The following is a 22,834-nucleotide window of genomic DNA, read 5'->3' on the forward strand; positions in this document are numbered from 1 at the left end:
CAAATCCCAGGGTTGAGACCAGAACTGGAGGGTGCGCACTTTTTCAATAAAATGCATAATATTTTGAATTAACGCATATTCCATTCTTCCCACGGTCCTTCACCCATGGATGATACTCAGTCATCACCTGCATCATCAAACCCAGTCTTACTAACGCTAATATAGCAAAGAGTTTAAAAAAAAGAAAACAACACACGAGTAAGGTACTAACCAACCAACAGCCCAGCGAGCAACCGCCACGCGCCTCGCGCCTTTTAAGGGCTCAGAGGGCGGGAGTCCACGAACCTCTCAGCGTTCCACCAATCACCGCATCTCTCACACCTTGCCCCGCCTCCTCACCCCGACCTAACCAATCACTGGGGAGCTAGCTTCTCTCCGCCCCTCCCCTCCGCCACCGACCCTTATGAAGTTCGAAGCCTTCAAACCTCACTGGTGCCCAACCGCGCGGTCCCAGTCCGAATTTATTTTTAGCTCCCGGGCAAGCAGCCCCGCCTCTGGCTCCTCCTCTCCACCGCCCCCAATGGGAGAAGGAGTTTCCGTCGCGTCATCGTGCGGGCGGGTTAGAACTGCCCAATCAGCGCTCGGAGAGAACTGTTGTAATTAAAAAGCGGCGGAAGCCGGTGGGAGGGTCATGACGCAGCGAGTTTCAGTCGTGATTTTTCCAGGGGCATCTCAGCGTCCTCTCTTTTTCCGTTTAAAGTAAAACACCGCCCGACGCAACCTCGTGCGTTTCGGGGGCGAGGGCGGCCGCCGCAGCGGGAGTGCGGCGCTGACGTGAGCCTCTGTCTGGGGGCCCTGCGGCGGCGCGCGGTCACGTGGGCGTGTTTGGGGGCGGGGCCGCGCGGCGGTTCCGGGCGGTTGGGCGCGCGAGCGAGGAGCCGAGGCAGCCGCGCCCGCCCGCCCCGCCCCTGGATGCCGCTGTGCCCCGGCGCGGCCGCCACCGATCGCAGCACAGGAGCCGCCGCCGCCACGGTTGATGTGGTTGGCCCGGGGCTGAGGAGGCCGCTAAGATGCCGCAGTCCAAGTCCCGGAAGATCGCGATCCTGGGCTACCGGTCTGTGGGTGAGTGGCGGGCGCCGTGCGGCCTCTTCGCGCCCGAGCCCGGCCTCGCCTGGGCGCCGGGGCGCGGCGGGCCCGGCCAAGTTTGGGGCCGGCGCGGCCATGTGGCGGCCGCGCGTTTCGTAACCAGCCGCCCGCCGCCGCCGCCACCTCCATCTTGAGCGGAGGCGGCGGCGCGGCCGGGCCCGCGGGGCGGCGGCGGGCGGCCCGGGCGCGGCGGGAAGTGTCTGGGAGGCCGCGGGCGGACGGGGAGCTCAGGTTGGTCCGGGACCGGGGAGGCGGTGCGGGGTCTGCCGCTCGGCCGACTGCCGCGGGGCCCGCAAAGGCAGGAGCCGCACCTGTCCCTTTGCACCTCCCCGCGGCGAGCTGTCGTGATCGTTGCTAGCCTTTCCACCCCCAATTAAAGTCCGTGGGATTTTAACAAAGGAAATAGCACCTTGCGGTTTTTCTGTCTGTGAAGTTCAGCATTTTAAAGAAAACCAGGGACCTAAAGGACGTTTGGCTAGTAAGGGCAAGTTTCCTACGGAAGAAACTCGGAAGAGTCCTCTTCGGAAGCCCCTTAGATGCTGCCAGTGGCCGAAGTAGGAGGGCACAGAAAGGAATTTTTGATCTCTCGGTGTCCTATTTTTCTTTGGGAAAAAAATAAGGTCAGGTACTTGTAACCAGGCTGTTGAAGTAATTCAAAAGTTTCCCCCCCACCCCCGAAAAAGGTTGACATATATTTGCAACTGTTGGTGGCAGTCGCTTTTTTGCCGACCGGAGGTGGTCTGGGGTGGAGTGGGGATGGAATGGGTGTTAGAAGACGAGCGAGAAAAGAGAACCGTTGGACTTAGCCATGCTTCAGGGTGAGGCTTTATGGTCTTTGACAACGGGCAGCCTGGAGAAATTACCTTTATCTTTTCGTGTTGTTTTTAAGAAGTAAATGAGCCTCAGGAGAATGTGCGCTTGACCACGGTGGGGCGGGGGCGTGAAAGCAGGTTTGGAGTCTCTGGTGATTGCAGGAGGAAGGCTTGTAACTGCCGGCTGCTCATTGGACGGACTCCCCGAGCTCGCTCGCTTTCTGTTCTGCTTCTTCACCCCCATTTTCCACGGCCAGTGCCAAGGTCTGTGCTCTTTGCCCAAGACTAGCTACAGCGTGCTTACTCATCCTTTTATCATCTCTCTCCGTCAGAGGGCTGGGGGGTGCAGGGGGGAGTCAAGATCAGAGGCTGAGAGATGCTTGTGTAGAGATAGGGGTGACTCCTGTAGGGTGCAATGCCAAATCGTGTGGGGGAAGAACAGGTGACAGCCTTAACAGCTGCAGCCATGAAGGAACCGTGCCTCAGCTGGAGGCTTTTGAAGTCCCTGACCGTCCCGATGCCTGTATGGAACCCGGCATCCCACCTTTATTGGCAGTCTGAACCACGGAGCCCTTTGCTTCTCTGCATTTTGAAGTGTGGGACTATAACATATCTAGGCTCTTGAGTGAGTTCTATCTAATCAGATAGAGTGCCCACTAATTAAACGTAGCAGTCTCTGAATAATCAAGTTACAGGTGACCTGTACCTGGGCTACCTGATCTAAACTGGGAGAATGCCCCAAAAGATCCCGACTTATTGACCCCTTGAAATTCTGGAGCTGGTGATTCCAGTCTTCAGTAAGCAAGTCTAGCATTATATCACTGTTTTGCTAAAGATGTTCCTTATGTCCAGTCGAAACCCATTCTGTCTTATCTGCCTTCTAGTCATCATGCTCCTAAAGACCCAGATGTGACACGTCACCCCTTTGCCTTCACTTGACATTTATTTTAAACTGCTGTTAATAAAATACTGTGCTAAATTAGCCTCCAGGGGCACACAGAGTAAGTTCAGTCCCTGTTTTCTGTGCCTTCAGTATGTCATATTGCTATATCCTACGTCATTTTCTCCGTATTTATTTTCATATGTGGTGATTAAAGTGAAATGTATTTTGCAAGAGGTTAAATTATTCCCAGTCTTTGCATTTGATTTTACAATTGTTTACCTTTGTTATGAACCAGGACATTTTGTAGTTGTGAGCGCTTTTGTTTTGCCAGCATCAAAAAAGGAGATAATTCCCTGATTCCATGTAGTAGCTACTCTTCAGAGAATTATTCAGTATTCAGACTTCTGAGTTTACTGACACGCTTGCTTGCGAATGGCGCTATGCTAGAGAAATTTGAGTATCTGTGTTTCTTTTCTAGGTTGTGTTACTTTGTGATACTAAGCTGTTGTGTCATATTTACTGGGGGTGGGAAAAGGCTAAGCTAGAAACCACACCTTTCCTAGAATGTTCTTTCGGTTAAATATGCCAGTTTGACTAGTAAAATACTTGTAAGTTTACTTTAAAAGTTTGCCTTCAGATAAAACTAGCAAGTGCAATGATTGTTTTACTACTTGGTGTTCAAATTTTGTATTTTTTAAAAACATTGATAAACCTACCAGTGAGGAAAATATAATTAATTCTCAGGTAATTTATACAACTCTTTTTTTTTTCCCCCCTGAAGTACTTTTCCTGTTATTTACAATGTTAAGCTTTTTAGGACACGTCACCTGTAACGCAGGCTGGCTTTCAGGGAGTGCTTTGTAGTAATTGTTTTAGTGGTGGCCAAATGTACCAGCTCCCTTACATCTATTGTTTCTAACACAAACGAGTAGTCCCGTGATAGGAGGTAACTAAACTTAATCGAATTAAAGTTATAGTGTCATTTAATTATCTTCAAATAAAATCTGGCACCTTTTTCACTGGAATGTTCTACAGAGAGCTTTGATAATGGAGTTTACCATTAGACCATCAACAAAAGACTGTCATACGTAAGCCTCAGGGGTTAACAAGCAGGAGGGAATCACAAGAATGTGAAAGATCTTAAGAGAGAAAATGAAACAATTCTGTGGTTTGGTAAAAGGCAATTCAGTAAAAGTAACTCAAAGTATTACCTACCTTGTCAAAATCTTTTAGGTAGTAAAGAACATGCCTCCTTTGATTTGGATACTTGAGAGGGAAAGATGTCATTAAATTTGTTTCCGGTAGAATATAGTCCAATTGTATTCTGATTTACTGTATATTTTTTAATTATCCTATCCTTTTCTAACACATTGCATTGAATTTTTTTTTTTTTTTTTTTTTTTTGCGGTACGCGGGCCTCTCACTGCCGTGGCCTCTCCCGCTGCGGAGCACAGGCTCCGGACGCGCAGGCTCAGCGGCCATGGCTCACGGGCCCAGCCGCTCCGCGGCATGTGGGATCTTCCCGGACGGGGGCACGAACCCGCGTCCCCTGCATCAGCAGGTGGACTCCCAACCACTGCGCCACCAGGGAAGCCCCTGAAATTTTTTAAGGTAAAAAATTGTGTACCTGTGGGAGGGGATAGTCCTATAGTGACCACCTTGTGTTGAAGCTTGAAATTAACTTTTTTTTCAGTGTCATACATTGTTTTGTACAAGAGAATAATCAGAGCTTGAATTTGCGATTATGACTTCCCGTGCTTAATGTAATTTTTTAGACTTTTTTTTAAGTATAGTTGACGTACAACGTTTATATAAGTTACAGGTATACAACAAAGTAATTCACAATTTTTAAAGGTTATACTCCATTTATAGTTACTATAAAACACTGGCTGTATTGCCCGTGTTGTACAATATATCCTTGTAGCTTATTTTGTACATAAAAGTTTGTACGTCTTAATCCCCCACCCCTGTATTGCTTCTCCCCACTGCTAACCGTTAGTTTTGTATATCTGTGAGTTTGCTTCTTCTTTGTTATATCAGATGTTACTTTGATGTCCATGTGGGTTATATCGATCCCTACTTACCTTCATCTCCCCGAAAAGAAACTCTGTACTCATTAGCAGTCAGTCACTTCCCATCCTCTCCTCACCTCAGCCCCTATCATCCACTGATCTACTTTCTGTTTCTATGAATTTACTTATTCTGGACATTTCATATAAATAGAATCACATATACGTGGTCTTTTGTGCCTGGCATTTGTCGTTTTTAACATAAGTATTTTCAAGGTTCATCCATGTTGTAGCGTGTATCAGTAATTCATTCCTTTTGGTTGCCAAATAATATTGCATTATTTGAATATACCACATTCTGTTCACACATTTGTCAATTGATGGACATGCAGGCTGTTTCTACACTTGAGCTATTAGAAGTACTGCTGTTCTGAGCATTCGTATTTCACATTTTGTGTGTGTGATTTTGTGTAGACATGTTTCGCTTCTTTTAGGTATACTCCTAGGAGTGTAATTGCTGGGTTGTATGGTAATTTTATGTTTAATATTTTGAAGAACTGTCAAACTGTTTTCCAACCATTTTACATTCCAGCCAACAGCTGAAATTGGTTTCAATTTCTCCACATCCTCGCCAACACTTGTTATCTTTTTATTGAATTTTTATTATTTTTTATTTATTTATTTTTTTATTGACATATAATACAGTTGACTTACAGCGTTGTGTTAGTTTCTGGTGTATGGGAAAGTGATTCTGTAATATATATATTCATATTCTTTTCAATTATGGTTTATTATAGTGTATTGAATATAGTTCCCTGTGCTATGCAGTGGGACCTTGTTGTTTATTTTACGTATAATAGTTTGTATCTGCTAATCCCAAACTCCTAATTTATCCCTCCCCCTACCTCCTTTCCCCTTTGGTGACCGTAAGTTTGTTTTGTATGTCTGTGAGTCTGTTTCTGCTTTGTAAATAAGTTCATTTGTGTCATATTTTAGATTCCACATATAAGTGATATAGAGTATTTGTCTTTCTGTCTGGCTTAAATTCACTTAGTCTGATAATCTCTAGGTCCATCCATGTTGCTGCAAATGACATTATTTCATTCTTTTTTATGGCTGAGTAATATTCCATTGTATATATGTATCACATCTTTATCCATTCATCTGTCGATGGACATTTGGGTTGTTTCCATGTCTCGGCTATTGTAAATAGTGCTGCTATGAACATAGGGGTGCATGTATCTTTTCAAATTAGAATTTTCGTCTTTTCCAGATGTATGTCCAGGAGTGGGATTGCAGGGTCATGCAGTAGTTCTATTTTTAGTTTTTTAAGGAATCTCCATACTGTTCTCAATAGTGGCTGCACCAACTTACATTCCCACCAACAGTGTAGGAAGGTTCCCTTTTCTCCACTCTCTCCAACATTTGTTATTTGTTGACTTTTTAATAATGGCCATTCTGACCTGTGTGAAGTGGTACCTCATTGTAGTTTTGAGTTGCAGTTCTCTAATAATTAATTAGCTCATCTGTCTTTCTTGTACCAGCCATCCTTATGGGTGTGAAGTATCATATACTATTTGCAAATAATTTCTTCCATTCTTTGGGTTGTCTTTTCACTTCCTTGATGGGGGCCTTTGAAGCAAAAATTTTAAATTTTGACAAAGTCCAATTTATTTTTTTCTCTTTTGTCACTTGTACTTTTGGTGTCATATTTAAGAAACCATCGCCCAATCCAAGGCTATGTAGATTTACTACTATGTTTTCTTCTAAATGTTTTATTTCTTATATTTGGGTCTATGATCTATTCAGAGTTAAATTTTGTATGTGTTGGGAGATAGGAGTACAACTTGATTCTTTTGTATGTAGATATCAAGTTGTCCCAGCACCTTCTGTTAAAAGACTGTTCTTTCCTCACTGAATTGTCTTGACATCCTTGTCAAAAACCACGTGACCATAAATGTACGGGTTTATTCCTGGACTCTGTTCCTTTGATCTATATGGTCCTTGTGCCAGTGTCACACTGTCTAGATTACTGTTGTTTTATGGTAAGTTTCAAAACATGGAAGCGTGAGCCCTCTAACTTAATTCTTTTTTAAGGTTGTTTGACTATTCTGAGTCCCTTGTATTTTCATACGAATTTTAGGACTGGCTTATAAATTTCTGCCAAAAAAAAAAAAAGCAACTGGGATTTTGGTGGTGGTCTACAGTTTTGCAAGTATCTTCAATACCTGGCTTAAAAAACAGCTGAATTCTCATATGTGCTTCTGAATTCATTCCATTGCAATATGTTACTTGAATAATTAAAGTATATGAGCCTGCACAGATACATACCTGGGAAAGGAAGGAGCATTTTAATACTACTTTTTCAGGTAATTGTGGGTATTCTTTGACACCATTGAACCAAGACTCCATAAGTGGTAGTTTGTTAGAAGTTAGTTGTAGCATCTAAACTCACATGGATGAAGTTTGTTTTACTCTCTTACACTGAACTCTGTTGGTTTGTTTGTACTTTGAATGGGTCTGCTACCCATACCTGATTTGGAAACATCGTACGTTGGTAATTTGGAAAATATTGGTTCACTGTTATGCAGATCCTTCCACATTTTGACGCATTTCAATATACAGATATTTCTTTAAATGACATTTTTAATATCACCATCAATCTCAGAAAAATCTAAATATTGGGAAGCTGTTAAGTTCACTCTGAGTGATGCAGAATTCTAATTCCTCTTGAGAGTTCGAATTTGATTGTTGGCAAAATGCTACCAGTTTTACTTAAAATGACAGTCTCATTTCTTTCATTTCCAAGAAAATGTCTGCCAGATACCCACATCTGAAACAATGATAGTTTGTTGGTCATTCTTACAAGTAAAAATGGTGTTCCATGATAAAAGTGTCTGTTTAGACCACTTCCCAAACCGTTGCACAAGTGCTTTTCTCCCAGACAGCGTCACACTTCAGTGTGTAGCAGCCATGCTTTATGCATACATCCCATTTTGTCTGCAGAACATTAAAAAGACATGTATTTAAAGGTCAAGATTTAATAAAATAAATAATTTTTACCACTTCCTCAAGGACTTTGTTAAATAAAAATGGCGTGGCTTTTTTTTTTTTCCTTTTTTGCTGTGAGTGCACGATGGTAAAGAATACAATGACTGTCCTCTACAGTTTGTGACCACTGTCTTGATTTGTGCTAAGGGGCACCAGTCTAGCAGTTTTACCCACCACTGGTTTAGCACCATTTGTGCATATATGAACATAGTGGAAAGGGCAAATAATATATGGTATTACGGAAATAGTTTTGACTTGTGAGCCCCCTGAAAAAGTTTCAAGGGACCCCCAGAGTTGTGCAGACTGTACTTGGAGAGCCATCGAAGCATGGTGTGCGGGATCTTGCTAGACTGCTACTCACTCCTTTTCAAGGGGATGCGGTGACCGCGGTCTTAGAGGAGACTCCAGGAGAGGCCCTGCAGCACCGGACGAGGCCAGGATGGTGAGGCGGGAAAGAACTTGACATGTTGACAGCGGAAGGGATTGGGGCGGCCAAGCGTTGCCAGGTGGGAAGAGGAAGGGGGGGTTGGAAAAGGTGGTCAGGAGCTGGCTGTACAGGGACTGTAGGGAAACTTTCCTCCTGTGCAGTAAGCGGTGACTCACTGAAGCCTGGGGAGAGTTAGAATGTCTAAATGCCGGTTGACTTGGCCTCTCATTGTTGTGTAGTTTGGGGTGAGGTCTTGGTTTTTGACCTGGTACTAGTGAAGCTCCCAAAGAGTAACAAAAATTTCAAGGTGGCAGCACAGCAGGATCTGTATGCTAATTAACATGGTTTTCAAGTACAAGTATGAGCAACTTTATCACAAAATGAGAAATAGCCATCTCTACCTGCGATTATGGAGTCAAAAACGTACAACAGTTTCCTTAGCTTAGGGTCTGGAAGAGAGAGTTAATAACTTTAATACTGTCCATGAGTGGATTGTACTTGTTTATCTGAATAAATCATAACCGAACATGGACTTGATTGTGCAAGTTAAAAGCATCATGAAATCTCTAGTGCTCACACTTGAGAGAACCTTTATTCTTAGTTCTCATTTATTTTGAAGGACCAAATTAAGTCTTAACAGTAGAGTACTCACAGTCTGTCTTAAACTGATAACCATGAGAATGTAAACTCTTGGGTACCTTTGACATGAATGGTTGATTGATTTAGAAATTTAATTTAATATCTCAAACACAAAGGTCCGGGGATACTATTTTAGTGTTTTAATAATCTTAAATATATATTGGGCATCGGATAAAAGAGAGCGCCACGTAAGGCATTGGAATTTGAAGTCTGAATTGGTATTAGTTTAGAACAGAAGTGCCGGAAACCTTGTGTTGCACTCTGTGGGCAAGTGAAAGCAGGGTGATTTAAGGATCCTAATAAAACTAACTCGTACAGGTCCTTGGTTGGTTGGCGTCCTAACCGTGGTAATAATTGAGTTCCCTCTTACCTCCCTGCTCCCCCTCCCCCATTTCTCTTTTTGTTGCGCTTTCTTACTTGGCGGAAAGACTCCTCAGGGACTTTTGAAACAGAAATAGGCACTTTAACGAGCTATGTTATGGTCCTGCTTTTTGCAGGATTCAAAGTTGAATGTTAGCTACATGAAGGCACGGTAAATAATTTGTGGACATGGAGATGAAATTAACTGTGACTTTTACAGTTAATATAGTTTTAAGTCATGAAAATGCTTTTCTTAGACTTGTATGTCTTGGATATAAATGCATCTGGCCAGTATTTTGCTGGTTTTCAAATCTAAAGCACTTTCGGAATTTATTTTAAACAGAGTATTTAAAAATATAGTTTCTCTTCAGTCTTGTTCATGATTTATATGAGTGACTGAACGAAAAACCTAGTTGGCAGAATTCAGCCATGGTGGCTGACATCAAGATGGAGGAGGGTTCCAAATGACCTTGGCAGACTGGACACACCACACTAAAATATGGTGCTCCGTGGTGGGGGTAGAAGTGGGATTTCCAACCCACCTTCTGGGAAAAAACTAGATGCGAGTATGGTCTTGAGTACACCAGGGGGCAGGAGTGCCTGACCACAGAGGAGAGCCATGCAAAAGTTCAGAACAGAACATCACTGAGGCGGCTGCTGGAGGAAGGGAGGGCCACAGATGTGAAGTCTTACATTTACATTTCAGAAGAATCTCCTGTGCATGTACAGGTGGAGAGACCTGGATTAATTTTCTGAGCAGTTCAGTTGACGGGTTCTCATCGTAAACTAGCTCGGCCGAACTCTGAACCCCAGGCAGAGCGCTGTCTTCAGTTCTGGTGCCCACTTCGAGTAGTGGTTCTTAACTTGGACTTCATGAGCTTTGCCTGAGACTGGGTGCATATTTTCTAGGGAAAGAGTCCAGGACTTTTATCAGCTATCCAGAGGATTTCAGACCCTCAAAGGACTGAATTGCTGAAATGACTGGTTGAAGAGGGCAGTGTGTGAGTTAAGTGTATCCCATGTTATTCAAATAGGTGTTCATTACATGTTTGAGTAACCTAAGTCCCTACTATGTGCCAGGCACTGTGTACTTAGCCACCAAGGACAGGGCAGTCCTGATCTGTGCCCGCAGGGAGCTTCAGTCTAGTGAGGTAGCCACAGTATACAGTTACTACTATTAATAATGATTGGCTGGTGTTTTTAAAGCATTTACTGGTGTGGGATATCTTTAAACTCCATGAGGTAGCACAGGTATGGTGAGGGATGGATTGGTGTTAGTATGTGGGGTCAATGCAGTTTTAAAGAGCTTTTGAAGAAATAATCTTTATTAATAACCATTCATGCTGATTGATAAATATGCTTTATGTCTCAATTCATTTTCCTAACTTTTTTTTATTACTAGTTTTGGTCAGTCTTAAACTCCATGTTCTCATTAAAGATTGTTTTATAATTTAGGGATTTATCTCGTTTGCTTTTCTCTAGCTCTTTCCCACCCGACCCCCAGCCTTCTCCCCAATTTTGGCCACAAATCTAGCAAAATTCATCTTCATTGTTGCCAAACATATAATTGACTGCAGTTTATCAGTTCTATTCCCTTACCTTCCAACTTGGCTTTACCTATAAATCATCCCAGAGAGATGAATATCCTGTTTTTAAAATCTTTAGGGAAGCAGGTCCATGGCCTTTCTTGTCAGCACTTTCTTTTTTTCCTTTTAGCTTAATAACCCAGACAGTTAACAAAACTTCTTCATTTATGTAACTCAGATCTTCATGTTATGGTACAAACTTATTTCTCTTATTTTCCTCAGTGGAATGTATCTGGCAGCCTAGTGCTTGGCAATAGTAAGCACCTAATAAGTATTTGAGGGCTTCCCTGGTGGCGCAGTGGTTAAGAATCCACCTGCCAATGCAGGGGACACGGGTTCGATCCCTGGTCCAGGAAGATCCCACATGCCGCGGAGCAGCTAAGCCTGTGTGCCACAAGTACTGAGCCTGCGCTCTAGAGCCCGTGAGCCACAACTACTTAGGCCCATGCGCTTGGAGCCTCTGCTCCACAACAAGAGAAGCCACCGCAATGAGAAGCCCGCACACTGCAATGAAGAGTAGCCCCACTCACTGCAACTAGAGAAAGCCTGCATGCAGCAACAAAGACCCGACACAGCCAAAAATAAATAAATAAATTTATATATTAAAAAAAAGTATTTGAATGAGTAGTAATTCTATGAACCAGTTTTATGTGGTTATTCTCTTTGTCAAAATAATACTTGCACCTTAACTTTTTTCTCTCCTAGCATCTGTTTTTTGAAAATCGGTAAGGGAGTGTGAGAGAGAATAAGATGATGTCAACCGTGCTTAATTCATAGGAACAAGCGAGCTAATTCATGTGAAAATGTTTTGTAAACTTTTCTAAGTGAAAGAAGGTTTACTCAGGGAGATACACACTCCATAGACAGAGTGTGGGCCGTCTTAGAAGTTGAGAGGCCCCGAAATATGGGGTGGTTAGTTTTTATAGGTTGGGTAATTTCATAGGCTAATGAGTGGGAGAATTATTCCAACTATTTTGGGGAAGGGGTGGAGATTTCCAGGAATTGGGTTGTAAACTCTTAAAACAGTGTCTCACTTGTAGGTTCCGGTGAACAATTAAAATTTGGATTATCTATCACATGCCCTCATCCGACTCTGTATGTGGTGGAGATGTGGGGATGGGGATGCATATTAGAATCACAGGGAGCACTTCTGCAGAGCACACAGGAACTCCTTAGGCACCCTTTTTAAAATTAGAATGGTGAGGTGTTTTGTGTTTTTTTTCCAAAAGATTCCTTGGTGACCCTGATATATATACATCTCACCCTGCCCCCTCAAAAAAGCAACAATAACCGATGCTGCTATTGACAGAGCTACACTTTTTTTTTTTTTGGCTGCATTGGGTCTTCGTTGCCGTGTGCGGGCTTTCTCTAGTTGCGGCGAGCGGGGGCTACTCTTCGTTGTGGTGCGCGGGCTTCTCGTTGTGGTGGCTTCTCGTTGCAGGGCACGGGCTCTAGGCGTGCGGGCTCAGTAGTTGTGGCGCACAGACTTAGTTGCTCCGTGGCATGTGGGATCTTCCCGGGCCAGGGCTCAAACCCATGTGCCCTGCATTGGTAGGCAGATTCTTAACCACTGCGCCACCGGGGACAGGACTACACATGTTTTTAGTCAGCATGTAATTGGTATCGTGTATTGTGTAAGGAACACATTGTTAAAGAAACCTTCATATGGTTCGTTGTTATTCTCGGCCTTTTAATGATGATATTCAGGTTGCCATCCGTTTACGACCCCAGGTGATTCTGTAGTCTTTCTCTGCTGTTTGCAAACCTGGTACTTTTTTTTTTTTTTTTTTTCGTTATGCGGGCCTCTCACTGCTGTGGCCTCTCCTGTTGCGGAGCACAGGCTCCGGATGCACAGGCTCAGTGGCCATGGCTCACGGGCTCAGCCGCTCCGTGGCACGTGGGATCTTCCCGGACCGGGGCTCGAACCCGTGTCCCGTGCATCGGCAGGTGGACTCTCAACCACTGCACCACCAGGGAAGCCCACCTGGTCCCTTTTATTGATGTCCTTCCATCAGTGGCTCCCAGAGAAGCACCTTCCTGGTACTTATTCATGTCCTGGCCCTATGGCACTCCTGACCAGCAAGACACTGCAGAGATGATGATGGGCCAGTGCCAGGCTCAAGCCTTAAGCAGTTGGCAGCTTCTGTGTTCTCTGGAGCTTCAAGGAACATGGGGGAGAGACCTTAGAAGACATGTGGGAAGGGAGAAGGTCCAGCCTTCCCAGCTGAGTCTGGCCCCCAGCCTCCCACCAGCGGAGGCAGCCAAGGGGTGACTTTAAGACCAGCACAAACAACGCAATCTAAAAATGGGCAGAAGACCTAAATAGACATTTCTCCAAAGAAGATATACGGACTGCCAACAAACATGAAAGAATGCTCAACATCATTAATCATTAAAGAAATGCAAATCAAAACTACAATGAGATATCATCTCACTCCAGTCAGAATGGCCATCATCAAAAAATCTAGAAACAATAAATGCTGGAGAGGGTGTGGAGAAAAGGGAACACTCTTGCACTGCTGGTGGGAATGTGAATTGGTACAGCCACTATGGAGAACAGTATGGAGGTGCCTTAAAAAACTACAAATAGAACTACCATATGACCCAGCAATCCCACTACTGGGCATATACCCTGAGAAAACCATAATTCAAAAAGAGTCATATGGGGCTTCCCTGGTGGCGCAGTGGCTGAGAGTCCGCCTGCCGATGCAGGGGACACGGGTTCGTGCCCCGGTCCGGGAAGATCCCATATGCTGCGGAGCGGCTGGGCCCATGAGCCATAGCCGCTGGGCCTGCGCGCCCGGAGCCTGTGCTCTGCAACAGGGGAGGCCACGACAGTGAGGGGCCTGCGTACCGCAAAAAAAAAAAAAAAAGAGTCATGTACCAAAATGTTCATTGCAGCTCTATTTACAATAGCCCGGAGATGGAAACAACCTAAGTGTCCATCATCGGATGAATGGGTAAAGAAGATGTGGCACATATATACAATGGAATATTACTCAGCCATAAAAGGAAACGAAATTGAGCTATTTGTAATGAGGTGCATGGACCTAGAGTCTGTCATACAGAGTGAAGTAAGTCAGAAAGAGAAAGACGAATACCATATGCTAACACATACATATGGAATTTAAGAAAAAAAAAATGTCATGAAGAACCTAGGGGTAAGACAGGAATAAAGACACAGACCTACTAGAGAATGGACTTGAGGATATGGGGAAGGGGAAAGGTAAGCTGTGACAAAGCGAGAGAGTGGCATGGACATATATACACTACCAAACGTAAAATAGATAGCTAGCGGGAAGCAGCCGCATAGCACAGGGAGATTAGCTCCGTGCTTTGTGACCACCTAGAGGGGTGGGATAGGGAGGGTGGGAGGGAGGGAGACGCAAGAGGGAAGAGGTATGGGAACATATGTATATGTATAACTGATTCACTTTGTTATAAAGCAGAAACTAAGACACCATTGTAAGGCAATTATATTCCAATAAAGATGTTTAAAAAAAAAAAGACCAGCAGAGGAGCCAGCCGAGCCCAGCCTTGATCGTAGTATCAGGAAGAAATGAAATAGTTGTTGATTTCAGCCACTAAGTTTTGAGGTGTTTGTTATGCAGTGATTACTGAAACAGTAATTTTCTGCATTAGGGGTATGTGTGTGTATTCTTATATTTCTTGATATTTTTTCACGTGAGTTTGAGGATTTAGCTTCAGTAGTTGTTACTGTATATCATTTTCTTAGATTTCAAGTTAATATATTAGATACAATTATTAGAAAGTGAGACTAGGATTAAATGAAAATGTCTAGAATGTGGTTATGTAATAAATCCTCAATAAATGTCATTATTATTACATAGCAGATATTCTGCATGTATCGATATTTTCATTTAATCTTTACAACTACTTATAAAATATGTGCTGTTATTATATCTATTCTACAGATGAGGAAACAGACCAGGAAAACTGCCTCCTGTCACATAGCTAGCTAATCACTATCCTATTATGCTTTGTAAAAAAAAAATATATATGTCTTCCCTTTTTAATACTTGTTTTAAAATCGAGTTTTGTTTTTCTCTGTCTGACTTATTTCACTTAGCATAATACCCTCCAAGACAAATACTGTATGCTATCACTTACATGTGGAAAATAAAAAATGCAACAGGGACTTCCCGGGTGGTCCAGTGGTAAAAAATCAGCCCTCCAATGTAGGGGACAAGGTTCGATCGCTGGTTGGGGAACTAAGATCCCGCATGTTGCGGGGCAACTACGCCCGTGCTCCTCAGCTAGAGAGCCCATGTGCCACAAACTACAGAGCCCACGCCCCCTGGAGCCTGTGCACCACAGCTGGAGAGAAGCCCACGTGCCTCAACGAAAAGATCCCGGCTGCCACATCAGAGGTCCCGCATGCTGCAATGAAAATCTGACGCAGCCAAAATTTAAAAATGATAAAAATTTTAAAAATTAAAAAATACAACAAAGTAGTGAATATAACAAAAAAGAAGCAGACTCACAGTTACAGAGAACAAACTAGTGGTTACCAGTGGGGAGACGGAAGGGCGGAGGGGCAACCTAGAGGTAGGGGATTAAGATGTACAAACTATTATGTATAAAATAAGCTACAAGGATATGTTGTACAACACAGGGAATATAGCCAATATTTTATAGTAACTATAAATGGAGTATAACTTTTAAAAATTGTGAGTCACTATATTATACATCTATAACTTAGGTAATATTGTACATCAACTATACTACAATAAAACAGAAAAATCAAGTTTTATTGAGGTATAATTTATGTCTAATAAAGTTCCCATTTTAAGTGTAAAGTTAGATGGGTTTTGACAGATTTATTCACCTATGTAAAACCATTACTCCAATCAAAATAAAAAACATTTTCATCATCCCCAAAAGTTCCCTCATGCCCCACCCCACTCCCCGGCAAACACTGACCTGCTTTCCATTACTATCGATTAGTTTTTCTTGTTATAAAATTTCGCATAAATAGAATCACAGTAAATACTCTTAGTGTGTGACTTCTTTCATTTAGCATAATGTTTTGAGATCCATCCGTGTTGTCACATATATAAGCAGTTTCTTTTTATTGCTGAGTAGTGTTCTTTTGTATGCTTATACCATAATTTGTTTCTCCAGTCACTTGTTTCCAGTGTTTCACTGCTAAGAATAAAGCTTTGATGAGCATCTGTTGTACGTTTGTTGACACTGTCATTTCTCTTTGGTAAGCACCTTGGAATGGAGTTGCTGGGTCACATGTATAAAGTTTTAAATTTTCTGATCAACTACCAGTTTGCCAAAGCATTTGTACCATTTTACACTCTCGCCAGCAACAAATGAGACCCATCCTCCCTGACATCTGATATTGTCAGTTTTCTAACTCTTTAGCAGTACTGATGTGGTAGGCCATGGAAATTTGACTTTTCCCAATGACTAATGACATTGAGCGTCTTTTCATATACCTCTTGACCATTCATATATCTTCTTTTGTGAAGTGTCCAAGTGTTTTGCCTTTGTTATTGGGTTTTTATTGAGTTATGTATTCTGAATAATAGTTCTTTTTCATATATATATAATATTTTCTCCTAGTTCATGGCTTCCTTTTCATTTTCTTATGTTTCAAAGAACAGAAATTTGTAATTTTGTTAAAGCCCAGTTTATCAGTTCTTTTGATTATGGTTTACTCATTTTTTATCATGTAAGGAATCTTTGCCTATCTGAAGATCATAAAAATGTTCTCATGTTTACTTCTAGAAGTATAATTGTTTTAGCTCTGAAGTTTGGGTCTGTGATCCATTTCCAGCTAATTTTTGTGTCTGAGGTAAAGGTTCAGATTCTTTTTTAAACTTGAAGTACAATTTACATACAGTAAAATTTATCCCTTTTTGTGTTTGGCCCGGTTTTAGCAAACACTCTATAGTTATGTAACCACAACCACAAGACACAGAACAGTTCCATCAACCCCCCACAATGCCCTTGTGCCCCTGTAGTCAGCCCTTACCCCCTTCTGTTTTCTGTCCCTATAGTTTTGTCTTTTCCAGAATGTAATATCAGTGGAATCACATCTGAGATTTATCTGTGTTGCTGTGTCTATCAGTAGTTCATTCCTTTTTATTGCTGAGTAGTGTTCCTTTGTATGGGTTTAATATAATTTGTTTATCCAGTAACAGGCTGAAGGACATTTGGTTTGTTTCCACTTTGGGACAATTATGAATAAAGCTGTTACAGATATATGCATACAAGTTTTTGTGTGACCATAGCTTTCATTTCTATTGGAAAAATACCTAAGAATGGGACTACTGGGTCATCTGATAAATGTGTGTTTTATTTTCAAAAAACTTTTTCCAAAGTGACTGTACCATTTTGCATCCCCACCAAAGAGAACAGTTGCTCTACATCCTCTCCAGTACTGGTATTGTCAGTGTTTTTTTATTGTAGACATTATTAATTAGATGTGTTATATCTCACTGTAATTATATTTGCATTTTCCTAATGAATAATGATAAGCATCATTTCACGGGCTTACTTGCCTTTTTTATATATAATTTGATTAGCAGCAGTTTTATTTTTTTAATAAATTTATTTTTGGCTGCGTTGCGTCTTTGTTGCTGCACACAGGCTTTCTCTAGTTGCAGCGGAGCTGGGGCTACTCTTAGTTGCGGTGCGCGGGCTTCTCGTGGTGGCTTCTCTTGTTGCAGAGCTCGGGCTCTAGGTGGACAGGCCTCAGTAGTTGTGGCGCACGGGCTCAGTAGTTGTGGCACAGGGGCTTAGTTGCTCTGCGGCATGTGGGATCTTCCTGGACCAGGGCTCGAACCCGTGTCGCCTGCATTGGCAGGCGGATTCTTAACCACTGCACCACCAGGGAAGTCCTTACTTGCCGTTTGAATATTGTCTTTGTTAAAGTGTTCACATCTTTTGCTCGTATGCTTAATTGGGTGGTTTTCTTATTGTTAAATATTGAGAGTTTGTTATATATCCTGATTCATGCCCTTTGTCGGATAATGTGCTTTGCACATGTTTTCTCCAGGTCTGTGGTTTGTCTTTTCATCCCCTTAACAAGAATCTTTTACTGACCAGTTTTAATTTCAATGAAGTCCAATATATCCTCTTTTTCTTTATGGATTGTGCTTTTGAAATCTTTCTTAACTCAAGGTCACAGAGATTTTCTCCTGTGTTTTCTTCCAGAAGTTTCATAGTTTAGGTTTTGCAGTTGGTCTGTGATCCATTTTTTATCCTATACTTGTATATGGGATATGGTCAGGTTCTTTCTCTTTAATATTGATATCCAGTTGTGTCAGCACCACTTGTTGAAAAAGACTGTTCCTTCTCCCTTGAATTGCCTTTGCACCTTTATCCAAAATCAGCTGATCATTTATATGTGTGGATTTATTTCTGGAACCTGTATTTTGTTCCATTAATCTGTATGTCTGTTTTTATGCCAATACCACACGTCTTGATAACTGTAGTCTCCTAGTAAGTCTTGAAATCAAGTACATACTTGTTTCTTTTTAAAATTTTCTGAGGTTCTTGTTTCCCTTACAGATCAATTTTTCCTTTTTTTTCCTTTTCTGGTTTGTATTAAATACCTATTTTGAAGCAGGTTAAAATGCCCATTTTTCATTTCTAGTCCATTTTTCAGAATTTCATCCTGATCTCCCTAGTGTTTCATCCTCTCACGTCCCTCGCCTCAGTAGAAATTCTCCAGTGGTGGTTCTTCCTTTTTTGTGTGTGTGTTTCTGGCCACACCGCGTGGTATACAGGATCTTAGTTCCCCAGCCGGGGGTCAAACCCATGCCGCCTGCAGTGGAATCATGGAGTCTTAACCACTGGACCGCTGGGAAACTCCCTGGCTGTTCTTTTTTAAAAAACATCACCACCACTTTCTAATCCTGTTGGGGGGAGGGGTGTACTTGACTTTTCACATAGGTGCCTTCCTTTCTGTTAAGATTACAGGATCCTTGTAGGTGGCAGTCAGGTGTATCATACTGACATCTTTTTCAGAATTCAGGTGATCATAGAATCCTATTATGGAATAGGATCAGTTGATGTGTGTGGACTTAAGGTGTAGTGTGTTTAGTCATCACATGCATGAGGGTTCCAAGGCACAAAGGCATTAACTTCCCCAGAGACACGGCTGGGGTTCACACCATAACCTGAATTCAAATGCTGAACCTTAACCCACAGTCCTGTTTCTATTAATTATATTTCCTCAGTGCCAGGGTGTATTGTGGTTTTAATTTACTAGTGTGCTCTCATCAACCCCTGCCCCGCAAAGCTGCCGTTAACAGATGATGTTTCTTAGAATAAATGGAGTCCTGGAAATGGGAAAAGTTGATTATTACGTGGTGAATACTTTTTGCCCTATGGCGATAACCACAGTTATTCCATTATTTACTTGAAATGTATTTTATGTGAAATAGTAGGAACTTATTTCAAAAGATGTTACCTAGATTTTTTTTAAACAGAGTATTTGTGAAAAAAAGGTTTTTCATATTCACTTGATCATGTTTAATCTGTTTTTTCATAAGTTTTTTAAAGTAGAAGCAATTCCTTGGATAATCTCTGGAAACTCTGGGCATGTTCAGTTACAGTCTTCACAGACCTTTATAAGATTAATTTCACCTATTCGAGTTATTCTGATGGCTGCTTTTTCTTAGTAATGGAGTTTTTGTGTGGCTGGGAATTTGGGATTACAGATTGGTGTTTGAGTTGTTTTCCTCTTACTTCCTCTGCCCTCTTCTCATCTTTACTCACTCTTTTCTATTGGGTTTTTTCATTGGCCATCATCTGGCCCCAGTCCACAATCCTCTTGTGGGGAGCTTATTTGGTTCCTGGTAGGACTGCGTCCTGTCCCATTTGCCACCCCCATCCCAGGCATATAAAAAATATGACCCCAGTGCTTGGTCAGCAGCTTTCTTTCAGTTTCTGGCTCTGGCCTCTTCCAAGGATCATTCAAGTCAATTATTAGAAGGCATCACTGATGTTTGTTCCTTGAGAAATTTTTTTTATATATATAATTGTTTAATATATTTATTTTTTATTTATTTATGGCTGTGTTGGGTCTTCGTTGCTGCGCGCGGGCTTTCTCTAGTTGCAGCTGGCGGGATCTACTCTTCATTGTGGTGCGCAGGCTTCTCATTGCAGTGGCATCTCTTGTTGCAGAGCACGGGCTCTAGGTGAGCAGGCTTCAATAGTTGTGGCATGTGGGCTCAGTAGTTGTGGCTCGCAGCCTCTAGAGCGCAGTCTCAGTAGTTGTGGCGCATGGGCTTAGTTGCTCCGCGGCATGTGGGATCTTCCCGGACCAGGGCTCAAACCCGTGTCCCCGGCATTGGCAGGGGGACTCTTAACCACTGCACCACCAGGGAAGTTCCCCTTGAGAAATTTTACTTCCAGATTGTGTCAGTTAAGAGTGGGTGTAGAGTCAAGTGGTAAGTAATGTTTCTTAAAGCAGAGAAGACTCCTATCACTCTAAAATACAAATTTATCAAATAGAAGAGGAGTGATTTGAGTGATATTTATAAGAAGATGCTAAAATTTTCAGCTCTGTTGCAATAATATTGCAATCAATTAGTATGCTCTTGACTGCGAAATAAGTTGTCTCGTGCTGGCTTAAAGAACAAGGTTTATTCATTCACATAAATGGAAGACTAGTGGTTGACTAGTCAGTCAACTCAAGAACAGTTTCTTCCATCTCTTTTTTCCTGGCACCCTTGACCTTGGTCCAGGGGTTCTCAAACTTGTGGCACATTGGAATCACTCAGGGATCTTTTTAACAATCCCCGGGCCCTGGCTGCACCTGGTAGTAATTAAATCAGAATTACTTGAGGGTGAGGTCCAGCCAGTAGTTTTCGGAATTCCCTCTGTGTTTCTGGAGTGCAGGTAAGTTTGCGAACCGGTGTTCTAAACTTTAGAACTTGGTTTGGAGATCAGTATTACCAGGGAGCTTGGTAGAAATGGAAAATCCCACACCCCACCCCAGATCAAATAGATCAACAATCTACACTTTAACGTAGTCCCTAGGAGAACTGCTTATTCTTTAACATTAGGGAAGCCCTGCTTTAGAACACTGGTTTTCAAACTTCCAGACACGCTGGAATCACTGGAGGAGTTTGAAAAATACTGAGTGAAGCATGGGCCCCACCCTAGAAATTCTGATATATAGGAGTTACCTGAAGTGTTACCTAGAATCTGGGTTTTGCTATTGCATCCTATAGTATTCAAGACGTTCATTTGTCCCCCGTTATTTCCTGTAAATTAGTAGTTAAATCTAGCAGTTTGGTCAGATTTAGGTGGTTTCATTCTCTTTTCCCTTCCCCAGCCTCCTTAAAGTTGCTTCCAGGGTAGTGGTCTGTGTTTGTCTCAGGAGACCCATGATATCTGGTTATTTCTCCTTTCACGGCATTAACAGCTGCTCCTCACCATTTCTTAGATCCATTCATTCACTAGTTTAAAAAACCATGGTAATTATTTGTTACGTTCTTTTGCTTACAAGGAATAGATACATATTTTCTCCAATTTATTGCATTTCTTGTGCTTTTTTATTTTACTGTACTTCTCACTATTAGAATTTATGTACTAAGCAATTTCTGTCCGCTGATATATCCCGGCGCCTAGAACCGTGCCTGGAACATAATAGCTGCTTAATAGCTATTTGAGAAATTAATGAACTAATCCATACTCTGGGACTTGAAAACTCGGGATTCAGAATGGAATGAAATGTTACCAAGCTTGACACTATTAAAAATACAGGGCTTCCCTGGTGGCGCAGTGGTTGGGAGTCTGCCTGCCGATGCAGGGGACACGGGTTCGTGCCCCGGTCCGGGAAGATCCCACATGCCGCGGAGCGGCTGGGCCCATGAGCCGTGGCCGCTGAGCCTGCGCGTCTGGAGCCTGTGCTCCGCAACAGGAGAGGCCATGGCAGTGAGAGGCCCACAGTACCGCAAAAAAACAAAACAAAACAAAACAAAAAGCCGTTGTGAGGCAGAACCGGGAGGAAAAAAGGTGTTTGGATAGCTTGGGGAGCACACCTCCTTATTTTACAGAGTGAATAGTGCAGCTCTTCTGTCTGTAACTGATGAAGCTACAAGTCCAGGTTTCAGTGCGAGTAGTGTAACCATTTAGCTCTGGGGAGCTGGAGGGGAGAATAGACCACCTGCAGCTTGGTGGCTGTGTCAGCATCTGGTCCCTATGGAGGCAGACATCCCAAAGTCACAACGTGCCTCTGGCCAGTAGTTTCTTGGAATTGTTGTTATACGTTGCATGCTTCACTGTTCTTTGATTTCTTTTGTTAAGTGAAAGAGCTGCTGCTCTTGCTTAATTGCCTCCGTAGCTTTAGCCTCTGTTTTCCTGACTTTTTACTTCAAGGCTCCTCAAACCAGAGGCTACACACTTTTTGTCAGGTATCGTAGTCAGATTACTACAGGACATGCAGGTCACGCGCATCCCCATGGTTGCGTTTGATCTGGGTTAGTGGGGTAGAGCTTTAAGTGACTGAGATCATTTTCTGGAGGATGCGCTTAGCTCTGTGGTCAGGGACATAGCACCCAACGGCTGCAGCACCCAGCCAAGTCTTTCTATAGCACTGAGAGCAGAAAGGGAACGTAACTCAGGGTGTACTCCCCTGGATTTTTAAACATATTTAATAAGTATGTCAGAGGCATGTGAAAAAACCATATGGATTGGAGTTAAACCAGTAGAGAAACGAAGAATGTGTTTAGAACTGTTTCAGGAGGAAGGTTTGGAGGAGACCAGGAGCTGGGATGGGATGTAGAGCCCAGGTCCTGGAATCGCTTCTGTGGAAAGAAGGGTGTGCTGCCCGCTTCCTCTGTGCCGTGGTAATAATTTGAAGAGGGCCAGGCAGGCGGGCTGCGTAGCACAGCCCAGGGGCTCCCTTCACACTGTCTGACGTGCACAGAGCCAAGGCAAAGGTGAGTGGAAGACAGCGGTGTCACAGCAGTTACGTCTAAGGTTCAGCC

General features: G+C 42.8%; 1 protein-coding gene across 1 annotated transcript in view; it reads left to right on the plus strand.

Moving 5' to 3' along the window:
* The first annotated feature begins 885 nt into the window (after window positions 1-885).
* RHEB (Ras homolog, mTORC1 binding) overlaps window positions 886-22,834 on the plus strand; it is a 47,589-nt gene continuing 25,640 nt past the window's right edge. Inside the window, exon 1 of the mRNA XM_032643555.1 lies at window positions 886-1,062. Coding sequence (XP_032499446.1) covers window positions 1,011-1,062 — 52 coding nt within the window. The 5' untranslated portion in view covers window positions 886-1,010. The remainder of the gene's footprint in view (window positions 1,063-22,834) is intronic.

The sequence above is a fragment of the Phocoena sinus genome, chromosome 9, assembly GCF_008692025.1.
Source record: "Phocoena sinus isolate mPhoSin1 chromosome 9, mPhoSin1.pri, whole genome shotgun sequence".
Classification (NCBI taxonomy): Eukaryota; Metazoa; Chordata; class Mammalia; order Artiodactyla; family Phocoenidae; genus Phocoena; species Phocoena sinus.